This window comes from Chelon labrosus, assembly GCF_963514085.1.
Source record: "Chelon labrosus genome assembly, chromosome: 15".
Classification (NCBI taxonomy): Eukaryota; Metazoa; Chordata; class Actinopteri; order Mugiliformes; family Mugilidae; genus Chelon; species Chelon labrosus.
In genome coordinates this window covers 10,296,982-10,316,211 of record NC_140348.1, presented here as the reverse complement: position 1 = coordinate 10,316,211, position 19,230 = coordinate 10,296,982, and the positions used below count along the sequence as shown (strand labels likewise).

The following is a 19,230-nucleotide window of genomic DNA, read 5'->3' as shown; positions in this document are numbered from 1 at the left end:
TCTACACAATAAACTGTCTGTTATAGGTTAGGCGATTAAAGCAGCTTTAAATATTAACATGCACACAAGCTATCAGGACAAATGAGATGTAAGAAGACCCAATTAGGAAATGCTCTACTGTAAATACACTGATGGACTTTACCTTTCTTAATCTTCCACATGCAGATTAAGAGTTTACTTTAATTTAACAAATGCATCGTCACAAAATCAGTGTATGAAATAGCCTAAATTATATCATAAACACTTAAGTTTGATGCTTTAATTGAATAATAGACACCTTTTTTATTATTTAAGTAATATTCCAAATCTGGGCTGTTATTTACAGCATCCGAGTGTTTAGTATCGTCCATCAAGAGTTTATTTTGATCGTTACAAATGATCGTTGAAACGAATAAATTATTCTGATGGACACTGCTTACACTAGCTGGGGTTAATCATTTAGTAAAAACAGAGAATTAGGGCTTTTGTTTCATAATGCATACCACAAAGCTGTGCAAGAAATGGAAAATGGAAAAAACTATGCTCAGTTTGTCTGTCTGCAGCCTTGTCCTTGGCAAGATGCTAATGGTAATTATAAAAGTCACAATGTTCGCTGAGGAATACTGTGCCTCCTTCCATTTGGTAACTAAATCATCCCATCCCTGACAAATACATAACTAGTGACTTAGAGCACGTAGCTGATGCTAATGGAAGTGAATCAGAGTGACTATGCCTGTGAAGGTTCTCAGTCATCCAGGTTCAAAAAAGGCAACTGGAGTTTTTTTTTTCTTTTCTTTGAGAGTGAAGATTTTTCTCTCACCACAAGAGGGCAGAGGAAGCTGTGAGCAGACGCTGCTAAGGCTCTAATCAAGCTGTGGATTCTGCTGAATTTCCTCGTTCCCAGACCTTGGAAACCTCTCACACACAACACCGGAAACCTGAGCACATTTACAGTGTTTATTTCTTTCAAGTCATCCACATAATAAATAGAGACAATTCAAACCAATTACACCAGACAAAAAAAAAAAAAAAAGAGGGGAGTGAAACAGCTTGGCTTAGCTGAGCTGAAATAAAGCAGGCACTTAAAAAAAACAAACAAAAAAAAACAAGATTAGTGTGTACTATTAAGCAGAATTACAGTGGAAATTATTTTTTTTAAATAACACCATGAGGCAGCTGGGTTGGAAAGACAGATACAAGAGAACAAGACACGTCTAAAAGCATATATATATAGATATAAAAAAAATTGTTTCACACCGCTCTATTCTGCAAACACACAACAACCAGAGAGTCTGTAGATAAACACAAACAAGAACTGAGGACGTTTTTAAATGTCAGCATGCAACTGAAGTGTCTGAGCTTGATTGGTTTGATCCATGATGTTTGAAAGGTGTTCCTATCGTAGTATGTTCCAGCTATGGACCGCAGCTTATGGTGACTGAGGCTGACCTATAGCTGAACCTGTCTTTATTGTTGGTAACAAAATGCATACAAGGATATCACTTGTATTTTTGTTTACTTAAAATGCTTTTTCTGTGTCACAAGGAGTCCACAAAGTCTTAAATGTAGTTTGCAAAGAGGCTCAATCTGATCGTCAAGTGATGCACAAGTGTCACTTTCCTACCAGAGCTGGATTAAAAACTGTTTACTGTAGATTTATATTTATAAGTAGCTTGTGGCCATTAACAGTCAGTCAACTAAAACCTCAACGAGGACACCATGAATGAACAACTGACCTCAAACCTCTTGGATATTTAAAAAGAAAGAAACTCAATGGCTTATTAAAAGAAGTAAATGTGGCTGCAATACATTTGGTCTTACTTAACTATACACAACGGGTCAAATCTCTTTTTCAGTCTCTTTGTAGCCCAGAATCTTTGACTTGTGAGGATTTGATCTCTGGCCAGGCTGAATCAATAACCTTAACACTGGCCGTTAACAGCAGACAAATCCAGTGTTATAATAATGAGTGTATGAACAGAAAAAAAACACAGTTTAGTATTAGTACACTTGAGAGGTGACAGAGGCCAGTCCTCAGGTTGAAAGCCGTTTTCAGACAAGAGGAATTAGCTTGCACCCTTAAAAGCTCCCTTATTTACTTGGCACAAAGTGGTTTACAAAAAATCCTCCGCCTGTAAATACCACTGAACGCGTCGTTGTGCCTGTACAGGTTAAAATAAAGCTCTGAATTCTAATCAGACATCAACTCTCGGTACATAACTACGCCATTGTAGCTGCAGACAGGCAGAGGGGGTGTGGGTGAAGACTGGGTCGTCTTTGGCGCACGAGTGCAGTTCAGATGTGACCCGACTTTTTTTTCTCTTGCACGCTGACGGAGGAGCTCTGGAGATCAGCTTTGATTAGGGAACCAAAGAATGTCTTTTTAAAACCTCTGGCTCACAGGGTTTCGTTTTTATCTACGGTGTCTCCATCCAGAGAAGTGAGTTTTTAATGTCCAGTTAGACCTCACTCACTGGCAGGTCAGCATCATCTAGGTCCAGGGGTGTTTCAGGCATGTGGGGCTCGAAGCTGCTCCGCCGTCGCCACGGGGACTCCTCAGAGTGAGCGATGGTGGTCACAGGAGGCTCACAAGTCACTTTGCCAGGCGCGTCTCCTGCAGGGACAGGCGTGCTGGCGTGTGGCTGTGACTGGGGCGCGGCAGCAGGCTCATGAAGTGCTCGCTGTCCCACGCCAGGCTGCGAGCGTGTGCCGCACGTGACAGCAGACCCCCACTCTGGGTAGCATGGTGGCATGGCAGATATGGGCGAGCGAGGGACGGGGGGACCCGCTGGGGTGCGGTAGAAAGTGGAACGGCTGCCGTGTTCCTGCAGAAGAAAGAGAAAGAACGAGGGAGACGGGTCGTTGGTAAGAGACGTCAAACCCTTCCGTGTGTATTAGAGAAGAGCTAAAGTGAGTTACAGACGTGGAATTAGCACCAGCACAGGGGGCCAGATGCAGCTTGAAGGTTGTGGTGCTGAAGAATGTTGCGTTACTAAAGAGTGGAGATGGTGGTAGTAGTAGTAGTAGTAGTAGTAGTAGTAGTGGTAGCAGTAAAGGTAGCAGGAATAGTAGTGTCAGCACGTTTTAGTTTTGACAGGTTGCAGTGGAAGTTCAAACAGTGCCGAAGGAAGCAGTGGTTGGTTGTTGCTCATTATTTCACAGCTTTTCATTGTCAGATTTCAATCTCTGGAAAAAAAACAGAAGCATGAGAAGGAAGAAAAAAACAAAGCCGAGGCAGTGAAGGCAAAAAGAAGTAGCCACGGAGCAGCTGCTTACACCAACTTCCAGGCTTTAAAACACCAAGAGACTCCAGTGGAAGCATCCCTTTAAAAAGTTCTACATTCAGAGACATACAGTCACTTGCCAGATTATTAGGCACACTCGGGAAAACAAAGGCTTTCTAATGTGATAGTCCTGCATTAAATCTTAGCTTCAGGACGGTTGTGCACTGTTTCAACATAAACTTAACATCATAACTATCAAGAAGGGAGACTTAGTGCAAAACTGATTTACTATAATGCATTTGTTTTCACGAGTGTACCTAATATTTTGGCCTGCGATTGTAGCTTCCTCCACATAATGCAACTTTGGCAGCGTGACTTTAAAATTAGCACTTAATCGTCACAAGATTTAAGACAAACATGCCTAAAAACCAGCGTGAGAGCCACGCTTATATTAAGAGACGCTTTATGTTGAATCAAAATGTCCAAAATCAAACTCATGCCCAGTTTTAGGGAACATTAAGCAGCTGATCAGATAATCTACCACACTGAAGACTTGGAGAACTGCCTGCAGCTCATTGCAGCACTGATTAACTGATATTATCAAAAAATGCAGGCACGTACTATAAAGAAACCCAGTGTGTGGCTCTGAACGTCTGGGTTCAGCGCCGGTGAGCTCTCATTACAAAGCTGTTAAAATGTTCAACACTTAGCACACAAAGGCAGAAGAGGTCAACATGGAAACAAGTATCTTATTATCGTGTGTATGAGAAAGAGAGGAAAAAAAACATACAGGCAGCGAACAGGAGGGAGGAGGAGAGACAAGCAGGATGTCACACATCTAAGACAGGTACACAGCTGCAGCAGACTGCAGAGATAACAGGGCACGGAGGGAAGAGAAACAGAAGGTGTGAAAGACACAGAAATAAAGACAAAGATAGAAACAGGTTTACGGTTTTCACAGCTAGTCAGATAGTTCATGCAGTCAGTGTTGGTTTGTGCATGGATTGTATTTATTATTGTATTTTTACGCTGCAACATCATCAGTAATGGTGAAGACAGGTGAAAGCTGTAACGGAGGTGACTGCAAGTGTTCCAGCTGTCATTTCAGTCATTTTGTAGCTGAGCAAAACTCAAACTCTTCAGCATTTCAAAGACTTGAGGTATGCTTGATTTTTGTTGCCATGCCTGTGGCGACAGCCTTCGCATGCAAGAGAATTAAGCACACCCTGAGTCACAAAATGTCTCACGTAAGATTTGTACCTGTTCAGCTAGAAACTGAATGCAAGGGGCCTAACTTTAAGCTGAGCTCTATGTGACAGTGCAGCAAAAGAAAAGCAAAGGAGGAAGAGAAGTGAATGAGAGAAGCAGCGGTGATGAGGGCGTGAAGGGAGGAGCGCTTGTTGGGTTATCACAGCCATACTTAGGGTGTGGTTGGTTCTTTGCAAAAATAAAAAAAAATAGAAGAGCATCAGATGCGCGGTCAGATCTGATCCGCTCTCGTAGTGTCTACAACCAAAGGGGCCAGCCAGTGAGTGGGGAAAAAAAAGTATTAAAAAGGTAAACTTATAGTTCAAAGGGGGGATTTAGACGAGCTGACGTACGTGCTGCTGCACTCCCCGATTCGAGACGTATACCTCTGTATACAGGGGTTCGACAGCCGTCTGGCCTGCCGCATCTGCAACAACACAGTGCAAAGCAGGATTAGAGCAGATGGGCGGACTGTCCACCAGGAGAGGAGAAGGTGGAGAGAATGTGACAAAGAAAGGAAGGAAGAAGAGCACAGGAAGAGGAGGAAAGACAAGGAAAACGAGCAAGAGAGAAAGAAGGACACAGAAGGCAAGAAAGGGAATTGTAGAGAAACAGACGCAGCGCAGAGGGTGATTCTAGTCTAACCAGAGGGGACTGACTGCAGCAGAGGGCCGTGTTTCCTCTGCTGCCAGGACTGTGGAAGTGGTTCACTTCTCTTCTCACCTCAGGTCTAGCTGCATGTCTCTCTACATGTAGGATGCTGACACATCTAGTTAGCTTTTAAACCTCAGGTAGTTCCATGTAGTTTTGAAAGCTGAAAGCTGGTGATGACGGGGCGAGTAATCTGGCCTCTGATGCTTTGGTTAAAAATGAATACAGGGTCTGGAGCTAAGTAGCAGCCATGAACCACAATGTCTCCAGTTTGTGTCTCTCATTTCCTGGCATCTACTATCTGCTGATGAGGAGGGATGAGGAACAGACTGGGCCAAGTTCAAGTCCAAGTTCAAGATTTAGTTTATTTTTCTGTGCAGTCTGATAGCACATATGCAAAGGCCATTTACCAATTCACAGGTCAGGAGCTGGGTTGTCCATCTACCTTATTTTAGGACTACACGACTACATCGCAAATAATTAGCGTTCCTGCATCTATTTGAAATTATGTCTAAAAAGTTTCTCATTGCAATTATGTGAGCTTTTGTGATAACGTGAATTTGATAATACACGAGCAAAACATCAAGTCTTGTGTATATGAATAGTCTTGACTAGTTCCTACCACCAGGTGTCACTCAGTAAGTCTCAGGTTCTGCTCATGCAAGACAAAGTCAAGTCCTTAACTTATATTCTATGAATCTGTGCTGTACTGTAGTGGCAGATACATACTGTAGCAGCTGACCTCCCAGGCCCCCGCTGAGCCACAATGGCCCCTGAGACAGCCTTGATCCAGCTGTGCATCTCCTCAGGACTGTCCGCCTGGTAAAGACAGAGAAGAAGAAACTGACGGTGAGAAAAGAGAGCAGAGAATGACGCCGCGAGGAGCGGAAATCAGAATTAGGAAGGTGCGGTCGGTAAAGACATCCGAGAGCGCGTGTACGACAATCAGCCGCAATCTTCTCATGATAAAAAGACATACCTGTATGTAAAATGTCCTTGATGTGGTGACAACTTCAAACAGATTATCTCTCATCATAATGTCACTACAACAAAGCAGAAAGCAAGCTGGATCACATTATCTCATCCATAGCTTTATCTAAATCTGTCTTTATCAGGACAGGTCAACACTATGACAGGACATTTTTTTTGCACAATGGGAAAACGTTGGGACATGTTGAATACCTCTGTTTGCACTCCTGGACTTTGTGAACTTCTTTTAGTGGGATCATTCTCAGAGGCTCTTTCTCCTAAAGGCAAGGAAACAACAGTTTGTTACACATGTTGAGTACTGTTGTTTGAATGTACATGCTTTTCTCGTATGTTGGCTAAAATGAGGCTGAATAGCTGAGTTTGTTTTCTGCGTCACGGGGAGAGGAGAACATGGACTTTTATAGAAGCAGCTGACTGAAAACGCTAAACTAAAAACCCTGATGGTTGTAACTTTCTTGCCTGTCATATTATACAGCAGACAAAGAGTCTGTGTCCTTGGGGAATGTTGATAGCCAAATAGACAGATAAAGTTGTCAAATAAGGGCAGACCCTTACAAGGACGGGGTATGGGACGTGCAGTGTTATGCTGAGGACAGTCTGTATGTATATGTGTGTGTGTGTGTATAAGAACAGGGGGGAACAAGACATGATAGGACATGTGGGGTGAAGGCAATGAATTCCACAGATTGCGGATAAAACATGTTGGAACTCGGGATTGTGTGTTTGCTGTCACTCTGCAGCCTCAGTCTGTGGGGGAATTCAAATCCACATGATGAATCGTCAATTAAAAAAAATAATAAAAACACATTCCTCAAAAGCTTCAGTTAATTACCAAATCCGACTTGAAGTAACTCATCGAGTTTTCTTCCAGGAGAAAATATCGACGTTTCCAGTTCCTCATCTGGGGAGACATGGGGAAGGATGTGTAGATTGTTTGTCTACTTTCCAGGAAAAACACAAACTGTCCAATTTAATTCTCCCAACATATTTTACACGGTCTTGATAGAGAGCGATTCTATATAATAAATGTCCATAATCCTTCTTCATTCATAGAATTACACAAATTAGAGAAACTGAATTTACTTGGGCGACCCAATTATTGTCATGAGACTGCTATTTAAGGTCAGGGCTGAGGATCTAGCTTTAATTGTAACTTTGCCGCTGATCATAAGGGATGCATGCAGGGTTGCATGTTCATGGTTAATGTGGCTGAGTACTCAGACAGCCCCCAAAACTCTCAGAACAGTACCAAGGGGCCAAATGAAACCAACCCAACAAAAATACCAGGACAACATCAAGTACTCACCACAGCTCCTTGTTTGACACAGTAGCCCGACTTGATGACGGTGTGATCCTGAGCTGGCCTGCCCAGGAAGTAAGGCAGCTGGCTGTGGGAACGTTGCATGGCCTCCCGCTCTGCTCTGTCTGGACCGTCACCACCTTCATGCTGGAGGGTGAAGAAATATTGTAATCGCCAAGTTAATGTTGGAAATGTTGGAACACAGACGTTGTAGTGTTAACAAGCATCGCCAAATTTATTCGAACAACAGTTTGACAGGATATGATGTGTATATTAATGTTTACTTTTTTATCTTGTGTGCACTGTCCAGTTATCTTATCTTATATTAACATACACCAGTCAGGAATAACATTATGACCACCTTCCTAATATTGTGTAGGTTTCCCTTGTTGCCTCCAAAACAGTTGTGACTCATCAGAGAACAGACATGGTCCTTCTGAGGGTGTCCTGTGGTGTCTGGCAACAGAATGTTGTTAGTGGGGGCCTTTGGGTCCTATGGGTTGAGGGGAGGGGCCTCTGTGGATCAGGCTTGTTCCAGTGCATCCCACAGATGCTTGAACAAATTGCGATCTAGGAAATTTGGAGGCCAGGTCAACACCTTGTGCTGTTTTTCCATTTTAATGTTGTGGCTGATTGGAGTATATATCCTATAGTTATTTAGCTGTCACATCTTTAAACTGCTTTATTTTGTCCGAAAAGTACAAAACCCATTTATATTCGGTTTTAAATTATGTAAAAGATTCAAAGCAGACACAACCTGGAAACAATTCACTTTTAGAATTTTTCTTGACAATTGACTAATCAGTTAACAAAAAAGCTTTATACTACAGACAGATTTAAATGCTCTATCATTTAAAGACATAAAAAATATAAAAACATAAAACCCAGACTGTGGGAGTAATAATATCAAAAGCTTTGGTTTTCACACAAAAACAGATTCTGCCTACTTGTTGTGTCTAATAACAGACGGTGCTGTATGATCTGCACACTGAAAGACCCTGAGGCAAATTTGTGATATTATGCTATATAAATAAAACAGACTTGACTTCTGATCATTAAAGGCAGTATTATTACTTAAAGGTCACATATTATTCAATCCTTTTTATTGTTCACGTCCTTAGAATTGAGACGTTTGAGCTAAATATAAAGCACACATGGTTCATTCCACGATGGCTGTATGCTTTTAACCGTGCTCCAATGAGCCTGCATGGTTCCAGTATGGTTGTTTGTATTAGAATAAACAAGGAGAAACTCCTTGATAAGGCAATAGAACTTTACTGAATGGTTGGCTGAGGATTTGGATAAACGTCTTCCTAGTTTGTGGGAGGATTTTGCTATGATTCACGATGTGTAGTTAGGCGGTTAATGCTAACTTTCTCTGCCTTTCATTACTGGGAACAACTCTGGTGGATCTGTTTGCCAGCGGCTGGCAGCGTTTAACCCCTTATGACATCTTTTCTCAAATTTTACAGGTCTCTAGACGCACATGGGAACTGTAATGTTCAAAAACAATGAAAAAAATTGTTGGGTAAAATCCACTTTAAAATGAGCATCCGACTTTCACACATCATTTACTAATTAAGGACAGTTTGTCACTGTTGTGCTTCCCCGTAGGGGTCCTTAAATCTTTAAATTTAAGATATTTATAAACCTGTCACTGATGTGTCTTCACATGTGGTCATGAATCACCTGTGTCTTGGTGACAATGGGCACTCCTCCAATGATCTCGGTCTTGTAGGAGACTTGTTTCTTGGGCCCTACAACATCGGGCAAAGCCTTCTGGTTCTCCGAGTTCTGCTGGCCATCGGACACCTTTGGCACCTGTTGGAAGCAAATTTTTAAACACAATAGAGCTACGCAGAAAGAGATGCTTTGTGGAAGTAGAATATGTAGTGTAACTATATACATCCAGAAGCTGACTAGCCTAACACATTTTATACCCATTTCCTCTCTGCATGGCTAAGGCTTCATAGAGAACAATGGAAACAGTCCTTTATATCAGAACCCGATGGAACAATACAACAGCATCCTGTTAGTCATACTCTGACTCACTTCTATCTAGTTTCTTGACAGTTCACTTGTTCGTTTTCACAGAAGGGGAAGAAGTAAAAGTTCTTCCAAGTGATAAAACGTGTGCCAAAAAGAACAGATTAGAACAGCTGAATCAGGGATGGAGTGTATGTCTTGTGTTTATCTGTGCATGCGCTCGTCTCACCGTGATCTTGGTGGCTTTATTGAGAGCGCTGACCCAGTCCACAAGGTCCTGCTGATCATTGGCCTGCAGGAAGAACTTCCTCATCCCGGCATTGATGACTAATAGATCATAAAAAAGCAGGAGTGGGAACAATAGAAAGAGTGAAAGTATATTCGGGCCTTTTCTTTCACAGTCAGACTTCATTCTCTACACCACACCATCTGATTCATTCAGTACATAATATGAATCACATGTAAAATACACACTTCAAGCAGGTTTAGTAGGAAGTGAGGAACTGTTTTTTTTTTTTTCTTTTGCCTTTGTTGTACAGTAAATGAAATGAGTGTCAGAGCACATTCACTGCCACAGATTCCTCAGGAAGTAAAAAAACAACTGAGCCAAGAGACTCTCCCACACACTACCAGCAGTATTCTGTCTCCATGTGGATGATGACCCAGCTAGATTCAGCTGCCTCAGTCTGCACTTCTAACCATGACGGAGAAAGAAAAAAAAAAAAGAAAAAAAAAGAAGGAGCCCACAGCTACCAGCCGCCAAATATTCTCACACATTTTCACCCTCATGTGAACATGAGCGAACCCCATTTCCAATCACAAAGAAATTTTTGGGTCAAATGCTGATTAGCCATGGATGAGGATTTAGGAGCTGAAAGAAGTCTCTCGTTCTCTCCCTCTGCCATAAATCTTTCTGTTCTGCTGCTCAAACCGTCCTCGTGTCTCTTCTTTTTCCTTTGGACACCATGGCAATAAATTACATTAAAGCCGGACTGGTAAATCTGGCGGGGGCGAGCTGTTAGAGGAAAACTCTGTGGTACAATGAAGATCATTCTTCCCTGCTCTGGGTATTTGGTCCAGCTCTTAGACACAGCTCTCCCCTTTTTTCCCCCCCACTTCCCTGTAAATAAATCTGTCTGTCTGCTCTCATTCAGATGACCAGCATAAAATAACTCAACAGTATTCACCTACAAACGTCTCCTCTGTATGTGGGAGGATTTGCGGTGGTCAAAGGGCAGTGGTCTCTTGTACACTCGGATGACAAATCTGTGAGAGCGGGTATCAGATCTGACTCATGGTTACACATTACAAAACCATGCATGCTGCTGGGAAATGCAACCAAAGTTCACTTTAATGCTCTTGATCCCCCTCACCATCACAACCAAGGCACAAGCATCACAAAATCCAATCTTTTTCAAAAGAAGTGCGAGGGCCATTATCTAACTGTTCTAAACAGTTCATCTTATGCCTCTTCTCGAGTTGCTGGGTGCAGGAAGAGGGAGAGCAGCAGTATTCATAGATATCAGCAAAACATATGGCGCGCAAACGGCAGTTTAAAAATAACTTCATCGTCTCTGAATCAGGTTCCGATTAGGATGCCGGCATCCTGTCGAAACCTCAACAAGGCAACTGGTGTGCACACAGCCAGACCCACACGGTCACGGTAGTCAACTTCTTGTCGCACACTAGTGTTTCCTGCTATTGAATTGGATGGAAGAGGAGGAGAGGGGCTAGTAAACAATAACAGGGATGGTGGTTTACTCCTAAATAACCTGATGGTGGTTCTTATATACGCAGCATTTTTCATTGTACGTCTTGACTACAGTGTGAGAAGACAAGGACAAACACATTCACTATATTATCTCAAGTGATTGTATGATACACGATACAAATGCTGTGGTGTATAGAACTGACGGCAATTCACATCTCAATGAGTTGACCGTCCCTTTGAAATACTTGAACGTAAATTTGGAGCAATAACAGAAATCAAAACCAATCAAAGAAACACCTAATTTAAATTCAGTTATACATGACCCAAAGTCACTATGTCAAGTACATACAGGTCTAACATTGCCTGCCACCAGACAAACAAGATGCATGGCTTAATTTGATCCATATTTAGTCATGTCCCTTCAGTGTCCCAGCACAAAGCTGGTGCAATAACACACAATGGCCAGAGGTGTCCTATCTGGAGAGGACAGCAAATTACCACTGAAATATTTTACTTTTCAGTCCTGCTCTACAAATAATATGCTAGCTAGCAATAGCACTGTGCTCTGATAAGCAATCCAGCTATGTTATAGCCTATATGTTAGCTCAGTCTGGTGTGTGCAATTGTCAACAGCTTATGAGTGTCATATATTTAAGAAACATATGTTTTAAGATGTGTTTTTCCTAAAGTTCTGACAAACCGTTTACCGTACGCTAAGATACATTTGACTTGTGAAACAGGTACATGCAGGGACACACAAGCATTTAATAGGCATGTGAGGTTTTAAAAAATGTATAGAAGGCAAAACTTTTTTTGCAATAAAAACTCTTAATATTCAATATTCAGATTAGTACGAAGGACAAGTAAGATGAAAAACTCTGCAGAAAAATATCAAGGACGTTTATAAAATATGATTGCCTAATTGTAGAGCCTTTGAAATTAAAATCTGATCTGAGAAATCTTACTAAACCAACCACAACACTGGGACAACTGAAAGGCACAAACAATCAGACCTACTCATGTCCCAGAAAATTAACTGCCGGAGCCTCCTGCATCTTTGTGTGTTGACTAAACACACGATGTTGAATAAGGCTGCCTGGTCAATGGAGGAGAAAGTATATGGAAAGAAATGCTTGACCAAGTTTAGGGGGCAGACAAGGACGGCAAACAGTCTTCCCTTAGCTTCTATTAAGGGAACTAAACTTAGTCAACATGTGATTATGCACTCCGTCACTGCTGATGTCTGCACAGCTCTGCAAAGTTCTTTTCTTTAAAAACATGATAACTTCTTTGACATGTTGAACTCCTGTTCAATTTGTTTAATTCCATACCCCTTGGCTACACCATGAATGAAAAATACAGAAAAAATATTTGAAAGACAATAGGAATGGGAATTTTTCCTGGATATACTGTACCTATGTTTTTCTACAACCATATTCTTCCATTATACTCTCTATTTGTATTTTTTATTCTGAGGAATAAATAGGAAATAGCACGACTGTGATGATCAGTGTTTTCTTACCAAAGCAGAATTCTGCTTTAGGCCTCAGCTTAGTGGCATCGCTGACCTGGAGGAGTACAAAGCCCGCAATTGTTAGCTACGGAGTTCAACTAAACACTGTAAAATGATTCTATTTATACATAACCTTATCATGTTAGTGTCAGATAAGCCTCTGTGGAAAGCCTGCTTACCTTAGAAATGTAAGTGAGCTTGAGGGAGCCAACACAGTCTGCACCAACAGGCAGGTTCTGAGGGGGAACGCCAAAAAGAATGAAAAGGATGTTAAAACTCCTGATGTGCAATACAAAAATACAAATGTTGTCAAGGCTAGAGACTTAGTTGTGGAAGACAGAATGTGATCTGGTGAGGGAGTGAAGTAAAGTTCACCAAAGCAAGTCAATATTATAGAGTACGTACAGTATACTTTTGGCTGTACTCCATGAGTAATTTCAGTGGCTTGCTGTGTTTCTCAAATGGATTTAAGATCATTAAAATTTAACCTTTCTCCATCTATAAAAAGAAAGGGACTTACTGAATTATTTAAAATTTCTTCAGCACTACATCATTTATGAATACTTCATGTAACAGCACACTTACAAATACAGCATCTCCAAGCCAGCGTGATGCTCATGCCAAGAGGAGACTTAGACTGTAAAAACTGTGACACAGAGGGTCACTGAGCAGGCAATGTTACAATGACCACTGAGGTCACTTCCTGGACTCATCCAGACGACCAGATGACAAAAAGCTAATCCCAGGTTTAGAGTTAAAGTATGGGGTCATTCTATCCTTGTTCTAAATGATTTACAGCAATGTCTGCCAAGAGCTAAAACACAGACACACTGGTAACCCTGATATACTCCTGTGCCTGTAATGTGCACTTCCCAATTCTGTCAACTGGAATTACATAATTACAAGTTATCCCAGCCTTGCAAGGCTGTCTCGTAATGGAAACATTCAGCATGTGCTTCATTTTGTGTTCATAATGAATGGAGACAGCTTAGCTATAAGTGCTATGCAGTCAGCAAACACGTGCATGGAAGCTGATCGTCTGTAGTGATAAGTAACTAACATTAGATCCCATGCAATTGCCTGTAGATTGTCCAATTTTCCTTCAACAAATGAAACGTTTGCCTGTGCAATTACCTGGGAGATTTTCATTTCTTCCCAAAATATAGCTAAGAGCTAAGCTAACCCAGCCCTGTGTAATTACCTGTGGGTTGTCCATGAACCACACCAAGCTTCCCTGCTGTGTGTCCAGTATGAAGTATCGGCGCAGGAACTTGCCGCTGCTCTCATTCTCCTCAATGTCCAGAAAACCACAGATGCGGTTCTGTCGGTCCACGTAAGGCATCTCGCCGCCGGGACATTCCCTGGCCTGGTGAGGCCGGGAGTGGAGAGCGAGGAGCGGGAGAAGAGCAGGGGGGGGGCAAGTGGGACTGGGAAAAATTCCTTAAGGACACAGAGAAAAGAGTGGTAAGAGAGATGGGTCAAGAGGGAGGGTGGAAATGAGGATTTCGGTTGTCTTTGTAGTGAGCCGAGCTCCCTCTGTCTCTCTACTGTATTTGTGGTCTCTCTGCCACCTGGAGCTCACCAGGCTACAGTCAGAGGAGGGATCATGTGACACAAACCACAGCCCCGCCTTTATCCTTTTATATCAGCCTCACCCACTCTCTCTACCCCTTTTTCTCTCTGTTTTTTTTTTCCCCCTGTAACACATACTCCACACTGTCACTCTCTCTTCTGCCTCCCCCTCCCAACCCTGGCTTGCTCTCTTTCTTTCTTTATCCCTCCTCCCTTGCAGTCCTCTTCTCTCTCAGTTTCTGAGCTATCTCCTCCCAACTGCTCTCTCATCCGATTTGGCAAGCCTCTGGCCAGCCCCTTCAATCCCCTCCCTCTCTCTTCCTCTACAGCTGAGTACCCGCTTGAGCATTACCAAAAAAACAAAAAAAAAAACACCACTGAGCTCAGCCATGTTCCAACACAAGGTAAAACTCCCCCCAGGAGCTGCGTGGGAGAGAACGTGCAATATATAACCTGCTGAGTACATCCCTGAAACCTATCAGCAAAAAAAGTAAATGATTGGAGTACGTCTGTTAGGTCCTACGTGTGTGAATGCACGCGTCTCAATGTCAAACCCTGTGTGGGTGGGCACAGAGTCACTGTAGGCATATTGTCGCATTAGTCTGTTTAAGCTGCTGTCTTTTTGGTCAGGGCCTAAAATATGTGAGTGAGATGAGTCTGTGGAAAGCAAAGATAAAGACGCTCTTTCTCCACAACATTATGAGCACTGTGTGGGTGGATGGGGGCAAAGAAGGGACAAAAGGCCCAGTTGTTGTGCACGGACTCTGGGGCTGAGAGCATCTCAGTCAGCTCCTGCTTCTGCCCGAGTCATCCCATTTGACACACAGGCATGAGAAAGGAGCAACGCTGTCGGGGGCGACTATCTCAACACTACACAAACACTGATTGTCATGTGAGAGACGTCGCTACAGAGTCTAGTGATCCTGTAAATGAGGTACTGTGCACAAGTTCGGCTGCAGGCATGCTCATGCATTCATTGATGCAAAATGGAGATAATGCAAAACAACATCCCATCAAGGTGAAGAGGCAGCCGTGTACAGTACATAGGCACATACGGGTGGCCTATTTTCAAAGGTCTTACATTCATACTAACTACATCGATCAGCCACAACATTGTGACCACCTTGTGTAGGTCTCCCTTGTGCCTCCAAAACTGTTGTGACTCATAAGAGAACGGACATGGGCCTTCTGAGGGTGTCCTGTGGTGTCTGGGAACAGAATGTTGTTAGTGGGGGCCTTTGGGTCCTGTGGGTTGAGGGGAGGGGCCTCTGTGGATCATCCCACAGATACTTGATCAGTTTGGGATCTAGTGAATTTGGAGGCCAGGTCAACACCTTGTGCTGTGTTTCATGAGTTGTTCCTAAACCGTTTTTGTGTATGTGCCTGTGTCAGGCTGCATCCTGGTGCCTGGTCTGGTCTAGGTGGGTGGTACACGTCTAAGTAACATCCACACGAATGCCAGGTTCAAACGTTTCCAAACAGGACATTGTATCGTCACAAGATGGTCAATGTCACTTCTCCTGTCAGTGGTCATACTGTTGTGGCTGATAAGCGTATGTATACATTCAGACACCATTACAAGGATTCAGATTCTTAGTGATAGAAAATGTCATTAAATACTAAACATCGTCACTAGTTTTATTAAATTTATTTAAAATAATCTCTTGTTAGTGGTCATAATGTTATGTCTGATCAGCGTATATCAAGTCTGACAATGGATTGTATATATATATATAGTCACTTTTTTTTTTTTTTTTTACATAAATACTTACCATATACATATACATACAATATGTAACCAACATTAGCTGCACAAGTAGGCAGTGACAGTCTGTGGCAGTAAGGCATCTCAAAAGAACAAATAAACCCCGAAGAAAGGGGTCACTCATATTGATGAGTCCTCAGGGAATTATCACCTCTGCAGCTCCCTTCAGCGTAATTGAATTTCACAGCAGAGTTTGAGCTTACTGTTTGGTGTCCAGCCCACAGCTTTACCATTTTAGTTTGCTGCGGTTGGATACAGTGCTCACATACTTGTAAAACAACTCTGCAGTGGGTACCACTTTACGTCAATGTCCTCAGCCTATACTCGCAAAACAATATGGCCACAATATCTGACTAACATTAGCAGCGAAACAACAAGTACGAAACAACTGCAATAATGCATCTCCAAGCCGGTTTACAATCCATAAACAAAATAAAGTAAGTAAGGTAGCCAGCAGGAGACACGTTAGCTGGCTGTTAACAAAGGTCTCCGGCTCAGCAACAGTTACTGACCCACTGGAACGGCATACACTACATGCTGGTAGCACATAGTTATACAGCAATGACAATTCAGCCTCTCATCACGTGGAAGCACACTCTAAGAACATTTGGGTCAGTCTGTTAAACATGTTGCTGATCTGGCTCAGTTTAACAAGATAACAATGGCATCCGAAGAATCAAGTACTGAAACAGTAAAAACCCACCCAACTGCATTGCAACTACGTTTCACCTAAGGCTGTGCATGTGTCCGTGTAATGATATTTGTCAGTACACTGTACTGGTAAGTACCCAAATGAAAGTACTTAAATCGTCATTTTATGCTACAGCAGGAAGTCTTCTGCTGAAGCAAAGAAAATGCAGACAAACAAGAGTTAACAGCGAACTAAAACCTTCTGGAGCTACGGAATAATAATAATAAAAATACTCATAACGATACCAATGGAACTGGCTTATACTGGCAGGAACATATGGTCAGGCCCATTAATCTATCCAGAGCCAACTCTATGTACACGCAACAAATTACTGCTAAGGAAAACGATGAAAACGTAAACATCCATCCCAGCGTGACAGTTTTGACTGTCATATGATGGTAATGTGGAAGAAGAGAAATCTTTTGTTTCACTTCTCCGTAGGCACAATCACAGCTTTATGGACTTTTTTATGATCAACAGTCATTTCACTCCTCCTTCACGTGGGTGATAAGAATAGTTTGGTTTCTTGCTGACTGGCATTATTACATTTACCACGGCGCATGATTTGTTTTCCGTCTTATCGCCTGTAACCGAAGAACGAAGAATTTTATCGGAACCATGTCAATTACCTGCCTTTATTTTAGATCATCGCCTATCATTTTCTTCTCTCTCGCGCTCCTTTTTTTTTTTTTTTTGCAAACATAGACTTGGGCCAGCGACCCGCAACCATAAGGTGTTTATATGGCACAGTATCCCAGGCTCTATTTGAGTACGCCTCGTGACATATTTGGGTTTCTGCAGCCAGGATATGAGGTTTACATGGTCAAACACATAACTAGGATACTTCAAAAACAGATCATTGCCAGGATACTGGTGCACACGTCTGAGTGCACTCATTCTGTCTGAGCTCAGAAAAAAAAAAAAAAACCCACTTCCTGTGTAATGGATGTGACTCTAAGGAGACCGTGATAAGAGAAAGCAAGAGAAGGACTTTTAGTTAAAGCAAAGCAAGGATCGGAAGATGGCGCAGTGTAAAGGTCGAACTCTGGAGATAAGGCTGCGTGATATTAGCTGACTTCTTTCTAGGTCAAACACTCCCCAGGTAAACTCACTCTTTACACTTGCCCGAAGGCTTTGTCCACCATCACATGGCGACCAAATGGTCACACAGGACAGGCCATAAGTCAACTGTAAGGAGTTGGGGGGGGGGGGGGGTCAGCAGCTTGCTATTTAGCCACACACAAACTACAAAGCAAATGACTGATCTAAGTGTCAAGGATACTGCAGCTGTAGCCGTGCATCTGGATTCACAGAGAGAACACAACACAACACAGAGGCTAGTGGTGCAGAAGCAATCTATGGACAAGGTGTGAGGTTTAACTGATCTCTGCAGGTCAGAGGTGAGGACAGGTCATTCCAGTTCAGATGAAAAGAGTCATTTCTGATCAGGGTCTGGCTCTGAATAGAGCACATAAGACCAGCAGGTTAGACAGGCTCGGGCCTTCACAATTTCTCGGTGAGAAAAGGTCCCATTTACCACAGCAGTAAGCTAGTTTTTTTTAGTTTTTTTAGTTTCACAGCATGGCAAAAGGGAAGATGCTCACTAGGTATAGATAACGGAATGCTAGTTCTAATATAAATTACTTCGCCGACTAACTTCCATAGTCCAAACAGAAAAAAAAAAAATCTAATTGCTGTAATTACAACCACAAACAGCTAAAGTTAGCTAACGTTAGATTCCCACAACAACACGCTGACAACATTTGTGTTAGCAGCAGCATCAGCAGCTGTGGATCTCTGGCCTCAACTTAATAGAGAAACGGCTCAGGTTAGCTTGCCGTTAGCTCCTAACGTAAACTCCTAAACCGATACCCAGAACATCTAACATAATATTAATTAACCGCATAAAATACAATTCCTGTTTTTTTTTTTAAGACGTGTTGGGAGCGACTAACTGGTATCCGACCGCGCTAGCTAAGAAGTTTTGTCATACACGTTAACATAACCCAGCTAATACTGGCGACTCCTGTTAGCCAGCTTCGTGAAATATTAACTTTAACGCTACAAGGCAGCAAACTTAGTTACTGCGGTGAGTGAATTTAATTTTGTGAAACGGTCCGGGTCCAGCTTACCCGAGTCTTCCCTCCGGTAACTGCTTCGCTCAGCGTCCGTGGGTCTCGGTGTTGTTGGGTCTGTCCTCTGCGCCTCAGCCCATCTCCCCCTGATCCAGGACACTGCTCCAACTGCTACTGCCGTGCCGAGTGCGGGTCAAAGATCGTCTCTGACGAGGATGACCACTCCGGCGTTTTTATTTTGTTTTGTTTTAGAAAAGGTGGTTTATTGTAGTTTATTGGAAAATGGACATAAAATACAATAAATAAGAAATAAATTAACAGAATGAAACAAACCATAGATATGCAATGTACAATGATACTACTGTGCATTAATGTATTTTTTAAAAGGTTTATTGTACGCCTTTAAAACGTGCAGGTTTATCCGTGATTACTTTAAGCAGAAGCAGTACGCTTTTGAGAACGTATGCATTCAAATCTAACAGTTATGTACAAAAGCTTTTTATTGTAGGAAAATTTTAAATCAAA

At 42.3% G+C, this 19,230-nt stretch overlaps 1 protein-coding gene across 3 annotated transcripts; it reads right to left on the bottom strand.

Moving 5' to 3' along the window:
* Positions 1-922: 922 nt before the first annotated feature.
* Positions 923-18,865, bottom strand: LOC311500098 (pleckstrin homology domain-containing family A member 1-like). Of its 3 annotated transcripts, XM_084561279.1 has the most exons (14): positions 18,763-18,865; positions 13,804-14,042; positions 12,782-12,838; positions 12,612-12,657; positions 9,608-9,705; positions 9,082-9,213; positions 7,399-7,539; positions 6,925-6,993; positions 6,285-6,349; positions 6,082-6,145; positions 5,832-5,921; positions 4,805-4,878; positions 3,994-4,068; positions 2,444-2,804 (listed from the first exon to the last, which is right to left on the bottom strand). In XM_084561279.1, the coding sequence occupies exons 2-14, from the start codon at positions 13,942-13,944 to the stop codon at positions 2,573-2,575; spliced, it is 1,284 nt and encodes a 427-aa protein (XP_084417405.1). In that variant the 5' UTR covers positions 13,945-14,042; positions 18,763-18,865; the 3' UTR covers positions 2,444-2,572. The 3 variants fall into 3 exon arrangements, with proteins under 3 accessions (XP_084417403.1, XP_084417405.1, XP_084417404.1); XM_084561278.1 differs by lacking the exon at positions 3,994-4,068; XM_084561277.1 differs by lacking the exons at positions 3,994-4,068; positions 4,805-4,878 and having other exon boundaries at positions 923-2,804.
* Between the last annotated feature and the right edge of the window lie 365 nt (positions 18,866-19,230).

Bases quoted from the DNA above. Each gene is read 5' to 3' on its own strand.
- LOC311500098 (XM_084561279.1), bottom strand. From the start codon at position 13,944: ATGCCTTACGTGGACCGACAGAACCGCATCTGTGGTTTTCTGGACATT. The intron at 12,839-13,803 runs GTAATTACACAG...GTTCCCCCTCAG, and splicing joins GGTTCATGGACAACCCACAG to AACCTGCCTGTTGGTGCAGA. The intron at 4,879-5,831 runs GTATGTATCTGC...GTGTTGTTGCAG, and splicing joins CTGGGAGGTCAGCTGCTACA to ATGCGGCAGGCCAGACGGCT.